General features: G+C 38.5%; 1 protein-coding gene across 12 annotated transcripts in view; it reads right to left on the bottom strand.

The window, feature by feature from the left end:
- LOC121322459 (unconventional myosin-Ib) overlaps window positions 1-11707 on the bottom strand; it is a 64999-nt gene extending 53292 nt beyond the window's left edge. For 5 of the 12 annotated variants that reach the window (XM_041262488.1, XM_041262487.1, XM_041262490.1 and 2 more), the window contains exons 1-2: window positions 10866-10923; window positions 1206-1346 (exon numbers count right to left, since the gene is read on the bottom strand). In XM_041262488.1, the coding sequence (XP_041118422.1) occupies window positions 1206-1346; window positions 10866-10868 (144 nt within the window). In that variant the 5' untranslated portion in view covers window positions 10869-10923. Of the gene's footprint in view, window positions 1-1205; window positions 1347-3096; window positions 3168-10163; window positions 10243-10865; window positions 10925-11472 lie in introns of those variants that run through there. The other 7 variants (XM_041262493.1, XM_041262492.1, XM_041262494.1 and 4 more) reach the window with 5 other exon arrangements.
- Window positions 11708-20166: the final 8459 nt, after the last annotated feature.

Raw genomic sequence — 20166 nt, 5'->3', positions numbered from 1 at the left:
TGGATCATTTATTTATTATTATTATATTTTGTATCACTAAATCAAGCTTATCTTCACATAAAGCCTCCTCTTTCACAAGCAGATACAAGTAAGCATGTTGTTGACTTGCTATTTCTCCATCTGTAAGTGTTGCCTGGGGGTGGCACAACCTATAGGGAAGGAGGACAATAGGTTTTTTGTCTCTTCAACAGGCAAGATTATGTGCTTATCACATCAGCCACTGAACTGCTGTATGGCAGCAAGCAGGTCTTGTATAACCCCCTCAGTGCCTCTACCTCCATTTTAGTTTCAAGGAAATAAGGTAAATAAAATGGAACATTCAACAGAACATCACTGCCACGAAGGAAGTTGAATTAGATTATATATAATGTGCATGCACGCGCGCACACACACACACACACAGTAGATGCTCGTTAGCAGCAACATAACGGTGCACTTTGCTATTGATAGAATTGATTATTGTAATGCCCTTTTTTTCTGGTGTCCCAAAATGTGCGTATCCTGCTTGCAGCTTGTTCAGAATACTTCTGCTAGAACTCTAACTAAAACCAGGAAAAGTGGCCTCTTTACACTGACTCCCTGTGCAGTATAGAATTGATTTTAAGATTTTGCTGTCAACTTGCAAGGCCCTGAATAGATCAGCACCTAGTTATTTGCAGGAGTTACTGACCCCTTCCAAACCACACTCTGAGATCACAGGATGCACGGCTGCTGGTTATTCCTCGGGTCAATAAAAGCAACACAGGAGGTAGGGCTTTTTCGTGTAGCGCTCTTAAATTATGGAATTCTCTGCCTTCAATTGTCAAGGAAGCTGGGACAGTTACAGTTTTCAAGTCAAGACTAAAAACGCACTTATAAAATGGCTTTCTTATCTTAGTGGGCTTTAATGTTACTTTAAAATTGCTGCTTTTGTATTATGTGTATACTGTTATTTAAACGGTCTGACTGTAGAAGTTGCATGTATGACATGCTATACAAATGTTGTTTGTTCTTTTTTTCTGCTATGTACGATACTTTTGTATAAAAAGCGCTATATAAATGGAATATATGTGTATGCTGATGTAACTAAAACCACATTATTTGGAGAGCTTTCCGTGAATTCTTGTTTTTTTGCCGCACCTCGCCAGGGAAATGTACTAAAAATTACTGTGCCAAAATCATAGCCTTATCCATGCAAACATTTCAAATGTAAAAGTGTAACTCACGTATATCTCGTTGTGGTTGAATCTTTTCCTCAGGTTCTCTATGAAAGACTTTTCAGTTAGGGGCTCCAGTAACACCATGTCACCCACCCCAATCATATTGTCGAGAAGTGACGTTTTCACCTCCATCTTGGACATATCTCCCTGAAACAAACAACAATAAAAAAATTAAAAAAGGCAATTTATTAAGCACAAAAGAAACACTTGGATCGTACCCAAAATCAAGTAACTAGCGTGGATCCTCCTCTCATGTAAAAACTCTGGTCTAAACTGAACTCATGCCTTTAGCATGATACCCATCAAGATATTTCCTTCAGCCCTTGTCCACTGGTCTTAAACATCTACTCCATTCAAACAGTGCAAGAAAAACTAAAAATATGAAACAAAGCAGCAGATGCTGCCGCTAGCACCCCTGGACAAGAATCCACGACTACAGCGGTCACTATAATGGTCAGCGCTTACTTGAATGCTGGTTTCTAAGCAGGGCCTCCAAGCCTAGTTGCGGTGAAACTTGCCGAGGACATTGTAGCCTACCTGTCTGTCTGTATGTATGCATGTCACACTGCTTACATAAAACAAATCCAATTGTGATGAAACTTCAGTAATGTGAGGGTTATTGAGTAACAGAACAGGAGGTATGTGGAGACATGACATGTATGCATAAATGCCAAACCTACAAACTCTTTTTTCTTTTTTAGAAGAAGAAATTGCATACAGTTGATTTTGGTCATGGTGTTACGCGCCAACTTTGTATTTACAGTCAAAGTGGAGGAGTACGTCACTGATGCTTTCAGAAAAGATCTTTGTTTATGATGTAATACTCAACACATTGGTAATTAGATTCACTCTAAATGTCATCGTCATTAGTTACACTTTTATTCTGTTTATAATGTAATTACATCAGTGACACAGTATTTCACTGACAACCAGGGGATTGCGAGCCTCAGTTAGTACCGTGCACCCTCTGCTTGAGTATCAGGCTCTGAAACCAGGGGATTGCGAGCCTCAGTTAGTACCGTGCACCCTCTGCTTGAGTATCAGGCTCTCATGACACCCTGGGGATTCAGATACTTGATCCTGTGAGCAGGAAAGGGGTGAAGGAAACAGCACCTTTATGTAGAGGTGGATTACTGTTCCAAATCCACCCTGGATTGCTGGCATGAAGATCGGTGACAAAAATCACAGGCTTAAGTTTTTATTTGCCTTTGGGGTATATTATGAACAGCACATAGTGTATTAGTAACTTATTCATCTTACAAAACCTTACTGTATTTCACAGATTTCATCCGAACCGCATCAAGGACTAGTGGGAGTTCAGATGAAGGGGAGTATATGATAAGAAACTAAATCAAGTATGTGTCCATTACAGCCAGCACTGCTAGAAAATGGTGCTACACCTCCAAGAGAAAAGGCAGTCTCAAATGAAGCAGTCTACATACTGTACATACTCTTCTCTATGGCCTCACAGATGCTATCACTATCAATTGCTGTTGCCTAATCTGGTTTAGTGTGGGCTGATTAGCTAAATGTTTTGCATACATCACTACCTATTGTCTGCATGTCAGTGCGGTACTTTGTTTGTTCTGCAACTTACTGACGCTTGCTATGGGAACATCACGCATTGTATTGTATCGAAAGACAGTAATCCTTGATTTAGTTTATTAAATTAAAACCATTGGTTTATGGGTTTCATAAATGTGTGCCCTGCATGGATCAAGAAAGCGTACTGCAAGATGAAAATCAGGGAATAGCTCCATCAATGCACGTAGACAAACACTGCTACTCTGCTGTACTGCAGCAGCCGCTGCTATGGGTTTGCACAGCAACCACAGGAGTCTGCAATGCTGCTCCACACCAGAGAACGTGAGTGGAGCGGTGATAAAATTCCACTCACCGCTCATAACATCCTCCGCTCTGCTCTTTCTTCCATTCTGCTCCGCTGCTTGCGATTCCCAATCCGCTCCCCTGTCCCAGAAAAAATACACACTCCACTATGATATTAAAAAAAAAAAAAATTAACTAAACTAGCTGTTTTTCACCTATTTTGTTGCCGACTCCAGATGAAAAGCTGTAATGTACATTCAGAAAGAAACACGATTTAATCTTCCTTATTATAATATTATAGGTTGACTCGGGTAAAAAAAAAAAAAAAAAAAAAAAAAAAAAATCCCAGCTATGACCAGTAGAGAAAAAAGCCTACATAGTGTTCAGAGAAGTTATCTAATTCAATTCGAAGACACTTCCTCATTATTATTAATTGTTACTAAATAAATTGCGTAAAGGTTCCCTCGATATCCTGTACGGCGTACTCGCCTATTTCAAACCTTACATAGGACTCGTACCAAATTATCTTTATACTGGGTTTATATGTAGCCGAATATCTCAGGTCATAGGGAGCTCAAGGCAAACACAAGTGAGTCTTAACGGGGCTAACTGCCCACCCTGCAGTGTACGAACCATCCTTAAGAGTGCAGAAAATGAGCGGATGCCTGAGTGGCTCAACCAGTTAAAGCACTGCCGCGGCAAGCGCAGGATGAGTCACACAGCTTGAGCGGCACCAGTTCGCTGAACTTTGCTGGGGACCCTGAGGGGGCGTCACATTGACTTGGACACTCATGGGGGGTGGGGGATGGGAAACCGGCAGGGATTGCTTCTCCTCATCGCGCAGTAGCGGACCCTACTGGCCAGACATCGAGCACTTTCAGAATGGATAAGAGGCAGGGCTGGTCTCTATTCTCCAGGATCGGTAGCCCGCCCACCTCTGCTCTGGATTGCTCGGCGTAAGAGAGATTCTGGCTTTAGGCTTGTGAGATCGGAGGACTGTCACACGCCCCCAGAACATGTGTGCTGTGTGAGGACTTGCTGCCGTGAGGAGAAAAGACATAACTGGACAGTCCAAATTGGGGAAAAATAAATACAAACAATTGGTCACTCTAAATTTATATAAAATGAATGAATGAATAAATAAATAAATCTTGTTCACAGCCCTGTACTGGGGAACTGTAAACTGCAGAAGGGGCTGCAGTGTGAACAGACCAAGCTCAGGGGTCCGCACTGTAAACTGCAGGAGGGGCCCTAGTTTTTATATACTGTATTTTACAAACCACAGAGGCCTGGGAAAACAGCGTGCCATTGCAATAGGAGTTTGGAGACAGGACAGACCCAATATACTTGGTATATTTGCATATTATACTGAATACAGCCCAAGCAATAAATATTTGTATAGCATTATGTATTCGTTTGTTGAATGAACGAGATATATGTTCTAAGCCACTGGCACATACAGTACTGTATTGACACTCGTGCTGTTTGTTTTGTAATAAGCTGTAATACAGTACTTTATGCCGATGGCAGACTTGATCAATGTCGCAGAAACTAGTCATTGTTGCGATAGACAGCTTTCCAATACAGAGAGTCAGTGCTATAAAAGTACTGTAATTACAGAATGAAGTTTACAGCAGTCATACCCAAAGCAGCTTTAAGTAATCCTGAAGCCAAGAATATTCCACAGCATTGAATAAATACAGATTATATTATAAAATGAGCCTTAAGCTACTACTGGAAAAAACAGACCAAAATGAATATGTCTGAAATCTGAGCATTTAGTTCTAGTATGAACCCCTAGTTTCCATGACGAGGTGAGGCCTTAACACAAAGAATATGGGGGGGTATAAAGAATATATATACTATGCATTTACCATCGTTTACCCAGGTTTATTGATCATCTTAACAATGCTGACCTATACTGTACCATGCTTGCACTGTGTAATTTCAGCTTGCTGTGCTTTTATGAGGGATGTAAGAAGCCCTGGATTATGTATTTGTTGTGCAAACATACCACTGGGTGAATTTCCAACTGTAATAAAAAGGATTACTCAAAATGGTCCTCAATAATAATCAATAAGCCCACCGACCTGTAGATTTAGAAAAGTGTCATGAACAGGAAGGAAATCCTAGCAGCAGAAATTAGAAATCAGTGACACTGCGTCAGCTTCACCTCTATAGAGGAGCTCAAACCGAGCACTGCACAACAACATTACCACCATCATCATCATCATCATAATAATAATAATAATAATAATAATAATAATTAAAACCCAAGATACACTGCGTCAGCTTCATCTCTATAGAGGAGATCAAACCGAGCACTGCACAACAACATTACCACCATCATCATCATCATAATAATAATAATAATAATAATAAAATTAAAACCCAAGAGACACTGCGTCAGCTTCATCTCTATAGAGGAGATCAAACCGAGCACTGCACAGCAACATTACCACCATCATCATCATCATAATAATAATAATAATAATTAAACCCAACAGTCACTGCGTCAGCTTCACCTCTATAGAGGAGACGAGCACTGGAGAGCAACACTACCATCATCATCATCATCATCATCATAATAATAATAATAATAAACCGCAAGAAGGATTTACAGTATTATAAAATTGGGAATACAGCCAAGACCACCGAATTTGACTTTGACCTCAAACTGTACAATGAAATACTGTAGTACAAGGAAACGTTTTCCCCATAGAAGTTCACAGGGAAAAAAATAAATAAATAACATTTTTTTAAAAAGTAAAACGTTCAGAACTACTGTTGATGAAATAAATGGGTGTTAGCTTGCAAATGTGCACTGCTGCACCAAGGAAAGCATTTGTGTTAGTTAATAAAATTATAACTACACCTTTCACCTTTTCAACCATTTAAAGTACAAGGGATATATAGTATGTGTCCCACAACTAAAACATATGCTTTTGCAATGAGATGCACAAACAAGGGTTTAAAATGCACTGAAAGGCTGGATCTAGTCATTCAAAATGTCAGTTTCCTTGAGCCACTCTCAAATGCATTTTAAGAGGAATCACTCAATTCCTCGTGTCTCTTAAGCGGTTCAAGTCACGTGAATGTGCCAGACAGTAGGCTGTGTGGTTTTGGCCAAACACTGGCACCTCACTTTCCCCATCTATATTACAATCAGATGCAGCTCAAAATAATCAAATGTAGTCATTAATGCTGCATACTGTACTTCAGTGTGGTCAATTATATCTTGCTAAAAAGTTTTACAACTTTAAGCAACTTGCTAGTATTTAAAAACAAACAATGACAGATACTTACACAATCCTTCTAAAAGCTTTGCATTCCTTTGCATTAAAGTTCTAAACTTGTTAACTCAATAATGTAATCTATTTTATTAGAAACTGGATTCTTAAAATTCCTGCTGCTCAAGTTATGCTGAATGCATTCAAACGGTGCTTAAATAATTTAAATAAACTAAGAGGTAATCTTATAATAAGAAGTCGCACATCTTCTCCCCCCCTTCTCCAAGTGAGCATTAGATTTTACAGTTGGGTGGGACAGAGGCACTCGATGGGTTAAATCAAACTGTTTAATTAGGAGTAAGAGTCCAAGACCTAAACTCCCACACCTCCCTCCTGTAATCCTAGCATGTAGCTATGATCCAGAATGAAATATGAGCGAGCAGGGATTAGTTATTAGTTTAGAGTCTAAACGTTTTTGTAACCCGTCAGAAATATGATCACTTGTGTGTATACAGCAGTTACGCAGGTGTACCTTACAGCGCTCATTTAGCTTTACAATCAAGTGATTTCCACACACACAAACACACAAGCACAGCCGTCACTCAAAATACAATTGGAGGGTTTGGGGGTCGTCATTATCTCCCCGTTCTGCTGAAGTTCAGATGTAACCTTCCCATCCATTTTTTTAAACCATCTTGCATATTTATAATTTAATGCATACAAAAGGCTTCCTATCTGAATTCTCTTTTACTCTGTCTCCATTCGCTGGCTCTTTTTCTTAAAGACAGTACAGTACAAGGCATTTGCCACTGAAGTTCCCAGAAAGGGATCAGTGGCACAGAGTTTGCATTTCTAGAAACCGTGTGCACAAACACAGTTAGTACTAGGACGGACTTAATAGAAAACAGCAAAGGCAAGCGCTCATGATGAATTTCCTATTTGTGTTTCCTGGCTCTGCACAAACAAGTTAATATTTAACATGGTTACACATGTCTGACACTATCCAACTCAGCAGGCAAACCAGAAACCTGCTACTTGCTCGGCTAAGCTTTCCACAGCAAGGACTTACAATCTACAGGCAGAATGGAAGTTTGCATTAAACTTGCTCTTTCATTTTAATAACAGATTTCAACACTAACTCAACTCAGATACAAAAGTCCTGATTTACAAAAAGAACCATTTAAACAATGTAATGCCATGCTATGCACGTTTTATGACTGACACTCTGTAGTGGTTTATAGGAAAGTATGCACTTAGTTTAAACTACAAAAGTGAAACAAAGTGTTGAAACTCTATGCAGTTTAATAGATTATGTGTAGATTTACATTAGCTTTCAAGATCAACAGTCTCTTCTTCAGGTAGGTGGAGACTTAAAGAAACAATAACCCTTTATTCCCCACTGACACCTGCAGACTGAGGTCTTGAGTGCTCGTATATTACAGTAAACACAAACAGTATCAATTGCGATCCATAATCACGATTATTGTAGCTTCATTAATAAATACAATTCTTTAACAGTTCCTATAATGAGAGTCCATGTAATTCTCAGAAGGATACAATCACACCGATACAGTAGGTGCTGATCAGAGACACTCCCAATGTTCAAAAGGAATGTTCACCTGTTACTCCAGACTGTATATGACTGCGTAAACCATTGAAACACAATGGCTTGGGTAACTTGACAAATACCTTACTAGTGAGTTGGCTATCTGCTATTCAAGGCTTGCAGCTGGAATGATAAGGCAGGTATTCTTGCCTCTGAACAGCAAAGCTAATTTCAGAATGAAAGTGACACACTGCTGCTATGGCACCAATAAGATCAAACCTAGTAACACCCCCAGTTTGACATTCAGCGAAATTCAGGGAGTCACAGGGCTGAAGAACCTGAAGTCCAAACACAAAGAGAATGACTGGGTCTCAATAGGTCAGTCCATGTTGTGGAAGACCAATACCAATTTTATTAATGGGCATTGCAGGTACTGAAAGACAGTATGCAAAATATGTACTTAATGGAGAACCCATTGATAGTGTGACATATGACAATAGTAAAAAAGATCAATATATCAATCTTCTAAGAAGCAGTATTCTTGTGTCAGTGTATTGCACAACACTTTGCATGACAAACAACTTTTTATCGCCAACTACAACCTACACAATTGCATTTAAAGTTAGTGGAATTTTGCTTAAAATAAGAAAACACTTTGTAATATGCTCCCTGCTTGAAGTCCACTGTTGTGGAAAGTGATTGAGAATTACGTACGCTTTGACTGAAAAGGTTATTCATTATAAAAAGATCAAAGCTTCTTATCATGAATACACACTTTACCAACCTTGAGTTTTACCTTTCACTGATATTAAACAAGGGAAATGCAAACTGGAATGAGAACCTTCTTTACCTTAAAGGTAATTCAATACCTCAACTTCTGCAGGCTACACATTCTGAAAAGAAGCATTCAGACCCCACGTAGAGAGACATATATTCCTGGGCATAGCCAGAAACCGATTTAATGCATGACAGCTTTAAAAGAGGTCATCAGGTCAGATTTTACCAAGAACCTTTAAAAAACACATCGGGGCCAGTACCGGGTAAAGGCAGAGACTGAAGCAGTGGATCCATTTCCAGAGCTAGCATACCACACACACACATACACACACACCCAGCCTTCTATCCATCAGCGTCACATACAACTGCAGATTCAGAGTACAGGTTTGTAATTAGATACAGCCTAACTTGAACAGTAAGAAAGGGCTGCTTGTTCATTGTGGGCTCAACAAGAACTGCTCATCAGGTACCGTTCTGTAAGAAAGTACAGCTTATGGACTGCTGGCTAACTCAAATGCTCATGTTGGAAAGATTAGCTTGGGCAATTATTTCTTTACTTTGTAAGTTGCTGTGGTACTGCTGTAACGCTAAGAGATGCCAAAAAGAAGGTATGGTACACTGCTGCTAGCTCTTCAAAAAGAGAGGTAATAACTGACTGTGTGGTTTGGCTAGAAGCATCATTCCACTGCCTTTCAAGAATACTAAATCACTCAGCAACAAAAAAAAAAGTCCAAGAAATATTTTCACAAAGGTTAAATATAAAAGCCCTGGTTTGAATCTGCAGGCCGTTGGTTTGACTTGACAACCTGCCAAGTGGCATTACTCTCTGAAGGGAGCACGAGGTTAAACTGAACTAATGGGCTGTCACAGTCCCAACAAAAATACATTCAGCTGTGGTATTGTACTAAATAAAAATTTTAAAAAAATGCAAGTTTATCTTAAAATAATAATAATAAAAAATCCTGCCACAAAAAAAGCATTTATCCAATTAACAATGTTAACAGCATCTTCCAACGAAGTCGACTCTGGCTAGTTTTATACGAAGGCCCTTGTGTTAAAGGACACCTTGTTAAAGAACCTCTTTCATACCAGTTACAGCCATTTGGGTTATACTTACTGAATATGGGCCATCTGGCAATTAGGAAGCCACATACTTGAAAAACTTTAACTGCATTTCTTTAAACTAAATAATCCTGCAAAACCGTACTATCAAAAAAACAAACAAAAAACAAAAACCAATGCGTAATATTTTATTTGTGGAAATAAATAAATATATAAATGTTAAGAAAAGTTTAACAACCCAAAGTTGTTTTGCGTCACCAATCCCTGGCTGAATGAAGGAATGGTGTAACCTCGGGTCATGGCGCAGCTCTCCGGGAGACTGCAGCCCTCTATGCGCTTTGAGAACCGAAACGGTGAAATAAACACAAATACACCGTTTCCAGAATATCTACCTATATCAAGCTACACACAACAAGCTACATTTCTAAAAGAAATCACCACAACATGTTTGTCCCTTTCCACTGTTAAAGACCAAGCCGCGTTATAATAGAATAGCATGATCGAAAAGTTTAGTATACTTACCAGTACAAATGAACAAACATTCTTCAAACGTCTCACAATTACTCATACGTGAACAAAGCAAACGGAATGTGTTTTACTGCGTTCAGTTTAGTCTCGATCAGATGTACAGTCACAAAGGAATTGGTTGCATCAGTGTGCTACTTCACTCGCAAACGTGGCTACGTCACTTAATACCTAGAGTGGTACTATTTTAAAAAGTGACGGGGGCTGGGGTAAACACCGCTCGGTCACAAGATACTAACCTCTCTTTGTTTTTCCAGAGACCAGGGGAGGGGGCAAACTTGCCCACATTAATACAACTACACGCACCGGGGACCTCCCTCATCGCGACCACCTAGCCGTTTCTCCACACCCTTTCACGAACACACACACACAACGTACTTACCCTGCCACCTTTTCAACCCTACTGGCGTTAATAGTTATAAAACCATTAATAGTCATACAACCCAACACCAATGCATGGGACCTGTGCGCGCTAGCACTCACGCGACACTGTTCCCTCTCTACATCTGTTTTCAATCACATCGCCCCGTTAAAACAAATGGGACAACCAGTAGCCTGTTACATACAAAACCAAACTAATACATACATAACTGCAACAGCACAGAGGCAGAACACGTAGTATATATCGACTATCATCACCAGCATCCACGAAAAGGACATTAAATCTTAACAGTTCAGTAAAAGCAATATTATACATGCCATGTGTCAGGGAACCGCACGCTTCTCTTCCCTTCTTCAATCGCTACTAGTACCGACCGAACGCAACTGTAGTTATGTAACAATTCCAGACCAAAGTCCATGCATATTGCACAACAAACAGCTGTAATAGAACTTAACTATTGTCCTGGCATGGTTCTGCACGACACAAAGAAAAATACAATAAACGCACGTATTCAACATATGATACACGACAACAAGGGCAATGTAAGACTTGAACTACACCCATAGTTGGTGAAAAGTATGTTACCAAACACTTACAAGTTATCCAAAACAGGCAGACAGACAGACCCGCGTAGCAATGACTGTGCATTGTGGACACAAGCAACACAGTCCATTCAATCTCATTATCATTCTCCATTTTGTGGCGAAACAATTGGTTATCTCGATCTTTACGGCTAAATCGCACTAGCTAAACTGTTCAGACCAGGGTTTATTTAAACAAAAGGCAACCCGCACCCTCTGTCCAACACTACAAACATACTCAACTACTCTTTCAAATGAAACACAAAAATGGCCAGCACCGGTGCAACAACTAAGACAAAAGTAAATGAAATCAACACAAAACATGGTCCGGGAGAAGGTTTACCTTTCAGCCTTGCCTCTTGGTTTCAGTTGTTGGTCTCCTCCTGCTAACAGAACTTGTAATTTCCCGGTGTGGATGTTAAAAACACTGGACTCGGAGGAAGCGTTATGAGGACTGGACCGCCAGGTCTGTTGCTTTAGTGCCGTTGTGCGTTTATTTCATCCAGAGCGAGTCTCCGACAATGAATCGAAAGTGATGGATTGGAGAGGGAGACGGGACTTGCAGGGAGTGGTTGGTTAAAGTACCAGACTGCCCCTCAACGCTCATCACCTTCAGAGAAACTACGCCCCGTTTGCTGCTCTTCACTCCCTGCTCCCAAATCCCTCCTCTGAGCGGGTCCTCCTGGAAACATTTAGGCAATAGCGCCCCTTGGCGTCAACGTGAGGACTTATCGTCTCAACCTAGACTATTCGTAAACGGGACAGTCAGTAGTTATTCAACTCCAAGTAGTCCTATACATTTGATCACGTAGTTTTATACATTTATAATGATCATCCTTTTATTAAATACAGTACATTCTTAATGTATTATTATTATTATTATTATTATTATTATTATTATTATTATTATTAAATTCTAGTTGGAGAAAAACAGATAATCTCTGACGCAATTATTTTAATTTTTTTTTTTTTTTTTTACCTAATACAGGCGTTATTTGATGAATACTGTCATTGTAATCATGCGTATGGGAAGTGATTTCTGATGGCTGAAAGGCAGGGACAGACCACAGGACGTGGCTCCCTACACTAACCTATATTTTTGCGGCTCTATAAATATAGGGCGAATGGTGTTATTAGGATATTGGTTAATCCGGCCCTGCGTTGGGAGCGAGAGAATTGTATATGGTGTGGACAAGCGAGTGGACATTTCCAGCCCGTTCTTTCGGTGCACTGAGAACAACAGAGCACGGTTTTATTTTTCTTAAATACATGTTCGGCCGTGGAGTTTGCAATTTTTTTTTAATGGTGGTGACAAATCCAGCTGCAGTCACTGTACAGTATTTTCCATCATTCCCGTGCATGGTAACCATTCATTTTCCAGTTTCAAACCAAAATTAGGTACTTTCATGTTTTGCAGACTTGAGAATTGCATTTTTTAAAATGGCTTTCTATTCAATGTGATTTCCTAATGGACTCACTTCCCTCAGCAAGGTTCCAGGGGGAGGGATAATGGCACCGATGTAGTCGGGCCATCTCACGGCTGACAGTAGTAATGGGTGTTTCTCTCGCTCTTTCTGTGCAGCCGGCAAGAACGGGTTAAGTCCACAATTTTTGTCTCTCGCTGCAAAAAAAAAAAAAAAAAAAAAAAACAAGGGGACAGAAAATGTATTCCTTTTTTTTTTTGTTAAACTACATAAACTTGAGTGTACAGAAGCTACAACCGTACTCTGTACAACCGAGTTTAGAATAATTTGTTTCTATGGCGTAATCATTATTTCCAACAAGAAGAAAAAAACTAAGCTTGCAGGGAAATGTGTTTCTCACACTCGTGCAATGTACCACTGTTTGTTATGAAAAAGAAAAGAAAATATGCACCCACTGTGTGCTTGTAATACACCATCGCTTGCAAAAATAAAATCTTGATTTTGTGAAACAAACAAACCGTATTACTTCGACTGTGCTATCTGTTTTCTCTCAACTGCAGGCATTCTCAAAGTCACATGAATCCAAAATGATGTACTTTCTGCACAGTACTAGAGCAGCGCACTCGAGCCCCACACTGCCACCTGCTGACTGGACCGTTTAACACTGTTTTATTTCTTAGACCCAAAGGCATGATTAAATGAAAACAGCTGTCTGGGAAAATAAGTATCAGGAAAACACAAATGCATGGATTTATGTTTTCCTAATATGCTTTTTTCCCCCTGATAAGAGGTCATGTTTAATTCACTGAAAGCATGCATTTTTAATTCCAGGACTACTGTTTTCACATTATTCTAAACCCAAAATGAATGTATCTATTGCTTTATATAATTAAATGCATGTATAATAAAATGAGCCCATTACAATGCCTCAGTGTGCTAAAATAAATAATTCCCATTTGGATTTGTCAATGCAATACACACTTTAATGTACTATATATATATATATATATATATATATATATATATATATATATATATATATATATATATATATATATATTGATATAGGGGGAGGAAAGGGAACGTAGTCCTTGTGTAAAAGAGAATACAAGACTACACCCCCCAAAATGCACGGGGTTGGAATTAGAGCAGGGAGTGAATTAGTATTTAAACAGGTCCAGAAGTATAGCTGAGCTGTCTGTCTGCCTGCCTCTGTGTGAGTGGCTTGTGGAAACGCTTGTGTATAGACCTAGGTGAAAGTAAAAGATAGTGGTGCTCCTTGGAGGAGTCAGGATTTTGTTTTGTTTGATAAATAAATAAATCAGACACCACCCTGTTCTGAAACCACAGGTAGGTTCAAAACAGGCCAGAGTCTGTATATTTATTTATGAAACAAAAAGCCTGACTCTAGCAAGGTGCGCTAGCTAAACTTTCACAAAGTTCTAACTGATAATCAGACGGCTAAGCGGTTTACCAAGTCCTGTACGCAACACTTATCAACAAGACAAGTTACACACATTGCAAACGTGTCCAACACCGCTGAGTTTTCCCCAGGTCTGTAAACATGCGTTTTCCATGTGCCTCTCACACAGACACACATAGCTCTTGTACAGCTTTGGACCTGTTTAAATGCCTACCTGCTTGATTACAAGCAGGTGTCCCTCACTACCTTAAAGCCAGGTGTAATCACTCCCTGCTCTAATTCCAAACCAGTGCATTGTGGGGGATGTAGTCCTGTACCCTATTTTACACAAGGACTACGTTCCTTTTCCTCCCCTACTCAGTCACTATACTGTACTTTGTTGCCCTCTACAGGATACATGTACAACAGCAACATAATGACGTCATGATAAAGATAACTCTTCTGCTATTCTGGGATTTAGTTTATCCAGACTGGGGAGTGGCTGGCACTAAACTGCAATAATGCCAGTGCAACTGATATTTCCCTATAAAATGATGAGCTTAATTATCTGATTACAGACTGTTACTGGTGTCAGTACTAGCCTGCAATCACTGTTATGAATATTACAAATTATGATTGATTCTGACAGCGACTCATTATTATAAAAACAAAAAAAAAGTATTTTTTTGTTTGAGTTGTAATTTTTAGTAAAGAAAATTTTAGTTTAATTTCATTTGTGTGTGTTTCTTTTTTAGTGCTAGTATTATACACAATAAAATACAAGCTACTGTACATAATTCAGACTGTAAAAAGCCACCTCGGAGTTCTGTGACATCACAGAGAACTCAAACTGCAGACTCGTCCTTTGTGATGTCACGGAACTCCTCGGTGGCTTTCTCGTCCTTTGTGATGTCACGGAACTCCTCGGTGGCTTTCTCGTCCTTTGTGATGTCACGGAACTCCTCTGTGGTTTCCTCATCCTTTGTGATGTCACAGAACTCCTTGTGACTTTTTACATTCTGATTATTTACAGTAGCTTCTACTTTATTCTCTGTTTATTAAATCTATTATCAGACAATACTCACCAAGGAAAAACTGTTGTTTACTAGTGCACTATTGGGAGTCACTCCAGACATGTTAGAATAAATCAATTTATTCTTTTCATTCAAATTTCACATGCATTTATTTAACCAGGATAGAACACTTCAATCATTCAAAGAAGAAAAAAACACTTCAACCCTACAAACAGCACAAAAACACTTCCATCATTCAAACAGGACAAAATCACTTCAATCATACAAACAGCACAAAAACACTTCCATCATTCAAACAGGACAAAATCAATTCAATCATACAAACAGCACAAAAACACTTCCATCATTCAAACAGGACAAAATCACTTCAATCATACAAACAGCACAAAAACACTTCCATCATTCAAACAGGACAAAATCACTTCAATCATACAAACAGCACAAAAACACTTCCATCATTCAAACAGGACAAAATCACTTCAATCATACAAACAGCACAAAAACACTTCCATCATTCAAACAGGACAAAATCACTTCAATCATACAAACAGCACAAAAACACTTCAAATCATAGAAACAGGACAAAAACACTTCAATCATACAAACAGGACAAAAACACTTCAAATCATTCAAACAGGACAAAAACACTTCAATCATACAAACAGCACAAAAACACTTCCATCATTCAAACAGGACAAAATCACTTCAATCATACAAACAGGACAAAAACACTTAAATCATAGAAACAGGACAAAAACACTTAAATCATACAAACAGGACAAAAACACTTAAATCATAGAAACAGGACAAAAACACTTCAATCATAGAAACAGGACAAAAACACTTCAATCATACAAACAGGACAAAAACACTTAAATCATACAAACAGGACAAAAACACTTAAATCATAGAAACAGGACAAAAACACTTCAATCATACAAACAGCACAAAAACACTTAAATCATACAAACAGGACAAAAACACTTCAAATCATACAAACAGGACAAAAACACTTCAAATCATACAAACAGGACAAAAACACTTCAATCATACAAACAGGACAAAAACACTTCAATCATACAAACAGGACAAAAACACTTAAATCATACAAACAGGACAAGAACACTTTCATCGTACAAACAGGACAAGAACACTTCCATCATACAAACAGGACAAAATCACTTCAATCATACAAACAGCACAAAAACACTTCACATCATTCAAACAGGACAAAATCACTTCAATCATACAAACAGCATAAAAACACTTCAATCATACAAACAGGACAAAAACACTTCAATCATAGAAACAGGACAAGAACATTTTCATCATACAAACAGGAAAAGAACACTTCCATCATTCAAACGGGACAAAAACACTTCAAATCATACAAACAGGACAAATACACTTAAATCATAGAAACAGGACAAAAACACTTCAATCATACAAACAGCACAAAAACACTTCCATCATAGAAACAGGACAAGAACACTTTCATCATACAAACAGGAAAAGAACACTTCCATCATACAAACAGGACAAAAACACTTCAATCATTCAAACAGGACAAAATCACTTCAATCATACAAACAGCATAAAAACACTTCAATCATACAAACAGGACAAAAACACTTAAATCATAGAAACAGGACAAAAACACTTCAATCATACAAACAGGACAAAAACACTTCAATCATAGAAACAGGACAAAAACACTTCAATCATACAAACAGGACAAGAACACTTCCATCATACAAACAGGACAAAAACACTTCAATCATACAAACAGGACAAAAACACTTAAATCATTCAAACAGGACAAAAACACTTCAATCATACAAACAGCATAAAACACTTCAATCATACAAACAGGACAAATACACTTAAATAATAGAAACAGGACAAAAACACTTCAATCATACAAACAGGACAAAAACACTTAAATAGTAGAAACAGGACAAGAACACTTTCATCATACAAACAGCAAAAGAACACTTCCATCATACAAACAGGACAAAAACACTTCAATCATTCAAACAAGACAAAACACTTCAATCATTCAAACAGGACAAAAACACTTCAATCATAGAAACAGGATAAAAACACTGAAAAATTTGAATACAATGATTTCCAGAAATGAGATGCTTGATAGGGCTGGGTTCAGACAGATAAGACATCACGTAGCGGGTATGGTATGGTAGCTGTGTGTTTCAAACTGTACATACTGGGTATAGCATGCTATCAAGGGATCCCCTGGTAGGAGACAGCCTAAACACAGGGGACAATAACACTATATTGACACAGCACAAATACTCATTCTGGAGTTGCAAATTGTGATGTTCAGTGTCATATCAAAATCTGCCATGCAATGTTACAACCATATGTTGGGACCCCTGTAATTTACAGCTCTGTGGCATATTTTGGGTCAGCTGAACATAAGCATATAAAATAGAAAGCTGTAAGGAAACTAAATGATGTATGTATTTGTGTGTGAAGGAGAGGATGCAAGTGAAGCATACTGATAATCAGAATACTTTCAAATGGAGTGCTTTGTGTAAGCTGAACTGACCTCATCATCAGGACACACAAGCTTTACATCACACAAAGTCATAAACTAGGTGGTATTGCAAATAGAAGGCTCTATATTTAGATGATTTGTTTCTTTAGGTATATAAATAAGGTGTGTAGAAACTAGATTGCAACACAGTGGCATGTGATCTCATTGCAGATATCAGCTATTATGTTTTAAGTTCAGATTGACAATAAGCCAAGAATAACGGCTCATTCTTAAAATTGTATTGAACACCTTGTGATCCGGTTCACTGAGAATTTAGCTCCATTTTAAAATAAATGCTTGTTTAGGATAGTGGAACTCCAAATTAAGAATCATAGTCACAAAGCACTTACCAGCATGCTAAGTTTGTGAAGAGGAAATGAAACTAATCATTTTACAGAAATAGCTAGAAGCAGTTAACCCGAGTAATTTATTTGACTATTTATTTTACCAAAAAGTCGTGATCATTTATTACAGGGTTTAAATCTTTGTAAAAATGGCCCATGATTTTATTTTGCCTTTAGCCACCCATCCGCGCTTCTTGCAGGTGCACTTTCCCTGAGCCCAGGGCTATGGTCGGGTAAGGGATGGTGCTTGGATGGGATACAATGGGATCTGGACCCCTCCCATGTAAAAGAATACGGTTACTGCCTTCAATAAAAGGACTCACAAGTTCAAGGGAAAGGAGTCACAAAAGGCTGACAAACCTGTTTCACGTGCATGCAGGGACCATGCTTCATAGTGCTAACCAATGTTTTGTCTTGTCTATTTTTAGCATTGGCACTGCCGCCCTCTCTTTCTTTTGTTGAAGATACCGTTGTAGTCAAACGTTTACATACCACAATGGAAATTTATAATTTCTAGAAATTTCTCGAAAACACATAATTATAGGAAAAAAGGTTTTGCTTTTGTGGATGAGGAAAAAAAAATAGATGTCTACAATTATTTATTTCAGCAATATTTTTGTATATATACCCCCCCCCCCCACTCTCTCAACCCTGAGCCTGCAGTCCCTGTTTCCCCATTCTCTCAACAGAACCACAGTTTATCACTAGTAGTTATGCTATTTGAAGGCTAACAAGTGTACCAATTGATTACAAATTCAGACAATCAGGAATGTGTAACACTCCCCCACTCCCTCTTCTTGTATATTGAATGGTTTGGTCCAGTATAAGCTCATCTCTGCTTGCAAAAGAAGATTTGTAAGGCCACAGGTACCCTTTATTTGCTTGTTGCGACTGAGTTTTATTTTTTAAATAAATGTTTAGCTTATTTTATCTACATTATTTCTTATATACAGGTCTAAAAATAAACTGTTCCAATTATTACATCTTATTATAAAATACCGACACCAAACCACAGCATTAATACAAGTTCCCGTCACCTCTCTACATTATTCACACCTGTTGTTCCAGGCCAGGCACACTATATTCAAACTGTTTTCATTATTTATCTCTCAAGGGTTTCTTACAGTTATGGTATCCTTTGCTTATTTGTATGGGTTATACACATTATTTATTTGTATGGGTTATACACATGTATATCTCCATATATTAGTTGGAGCAAAACAGTTCAATATTCTACACGTGAAGTATGGAAGCAGTGCTCTCTCCCAGCAACCCCTCAGGACTACACCCCTGGTCACAATGCTCTCTCGGTCTGGAAGAAAGAAGGTTCTTTCACCAAGAACAAGTAGAAGAATTGTGAGGATGGTTAATGACAATCTGAGATTGACTGCTAAAGATGTTCAAAGTGAATTGGCTGCAGGTGGGACTCGAGTTTTGATTTCAATCACAGGTCCAGTATTGCATGGTGAAGGTCTGAATGGTCGCAGGCCAAGGAAAAAGCCACTCTTAGGAAAATGTCACAAGGACAATCACTTAAAGTTTGCAAGACTGCATTTGAACGATGGATATGAGTTCTGGTCAGAGGCTTTGTGGACTAATTAAACAGAAATCAAGCTCTCTGGTCACGCTGATAGTCGTTACGTTTGGAGAAAGTCTGGTGAGGCGTACAAAGAAAAGAACACCATAGCTACTGTCAATCATGGAGGTAGTAATATCCTTCTATGGGGCTGTTTTTCCTCTAATAGCACAGGAAATTTAGTTCCAATACATGGTAAAATGGATTCCATAGCATACCAAAAGATATTGACCAATCGTCTGAAACCCTCTGCTACAAAATTCAATAGATTGATTGATTGATTGATTGACTGATGTTTCTGACTTGAATTCTGATGGGCTACTGTGGAAAAAAAAATTGCCCTGCTAACCAAGAAAAAAACGCAAGTTCAATAAGATGTAATGAACTCTGTCTGAAATGATCACTGTGCCTTTACTGTTACCAGCTGTTTGGTGCTGCACCCTCTTATCACGGGATTGGTCCTCTGGATCTGTCCTCTTCCAGCCACCCACATTACAGAGGAACCCATCCATTATGTAATAGGTTGTCTTTAACTAATACAATTTGTATTGTTTGATTTTGCAAAGTCTTTCTGTGATCGTCTGCCAGTAAAATAAGACATGACTAAACAATATCTATCTCTACAAAACTGTCAAAGCCTTTTGTGGCTTTGTTTGTATAACCATTTTGTCACATAGCATTCTATTCAGCCCTTGTTAGA

This window comes from Polyodon spathula, chromosome 10 (assembly GCF_017654505.1).
Source record: "Polyodon spathula isolate WHYD16114869_AA chromosome 10, ASM1765450v1, whole genome shotgun sequence".
NCBI lineage: Eukaryota > Metazoa > Chordata > Actinopteri > Acipenseriformes > Polyodontidae > Polyodon > Polyodon spathula.
This window is presented reverse-complemented; position numbering and strand designations above follow the sequence as displayed.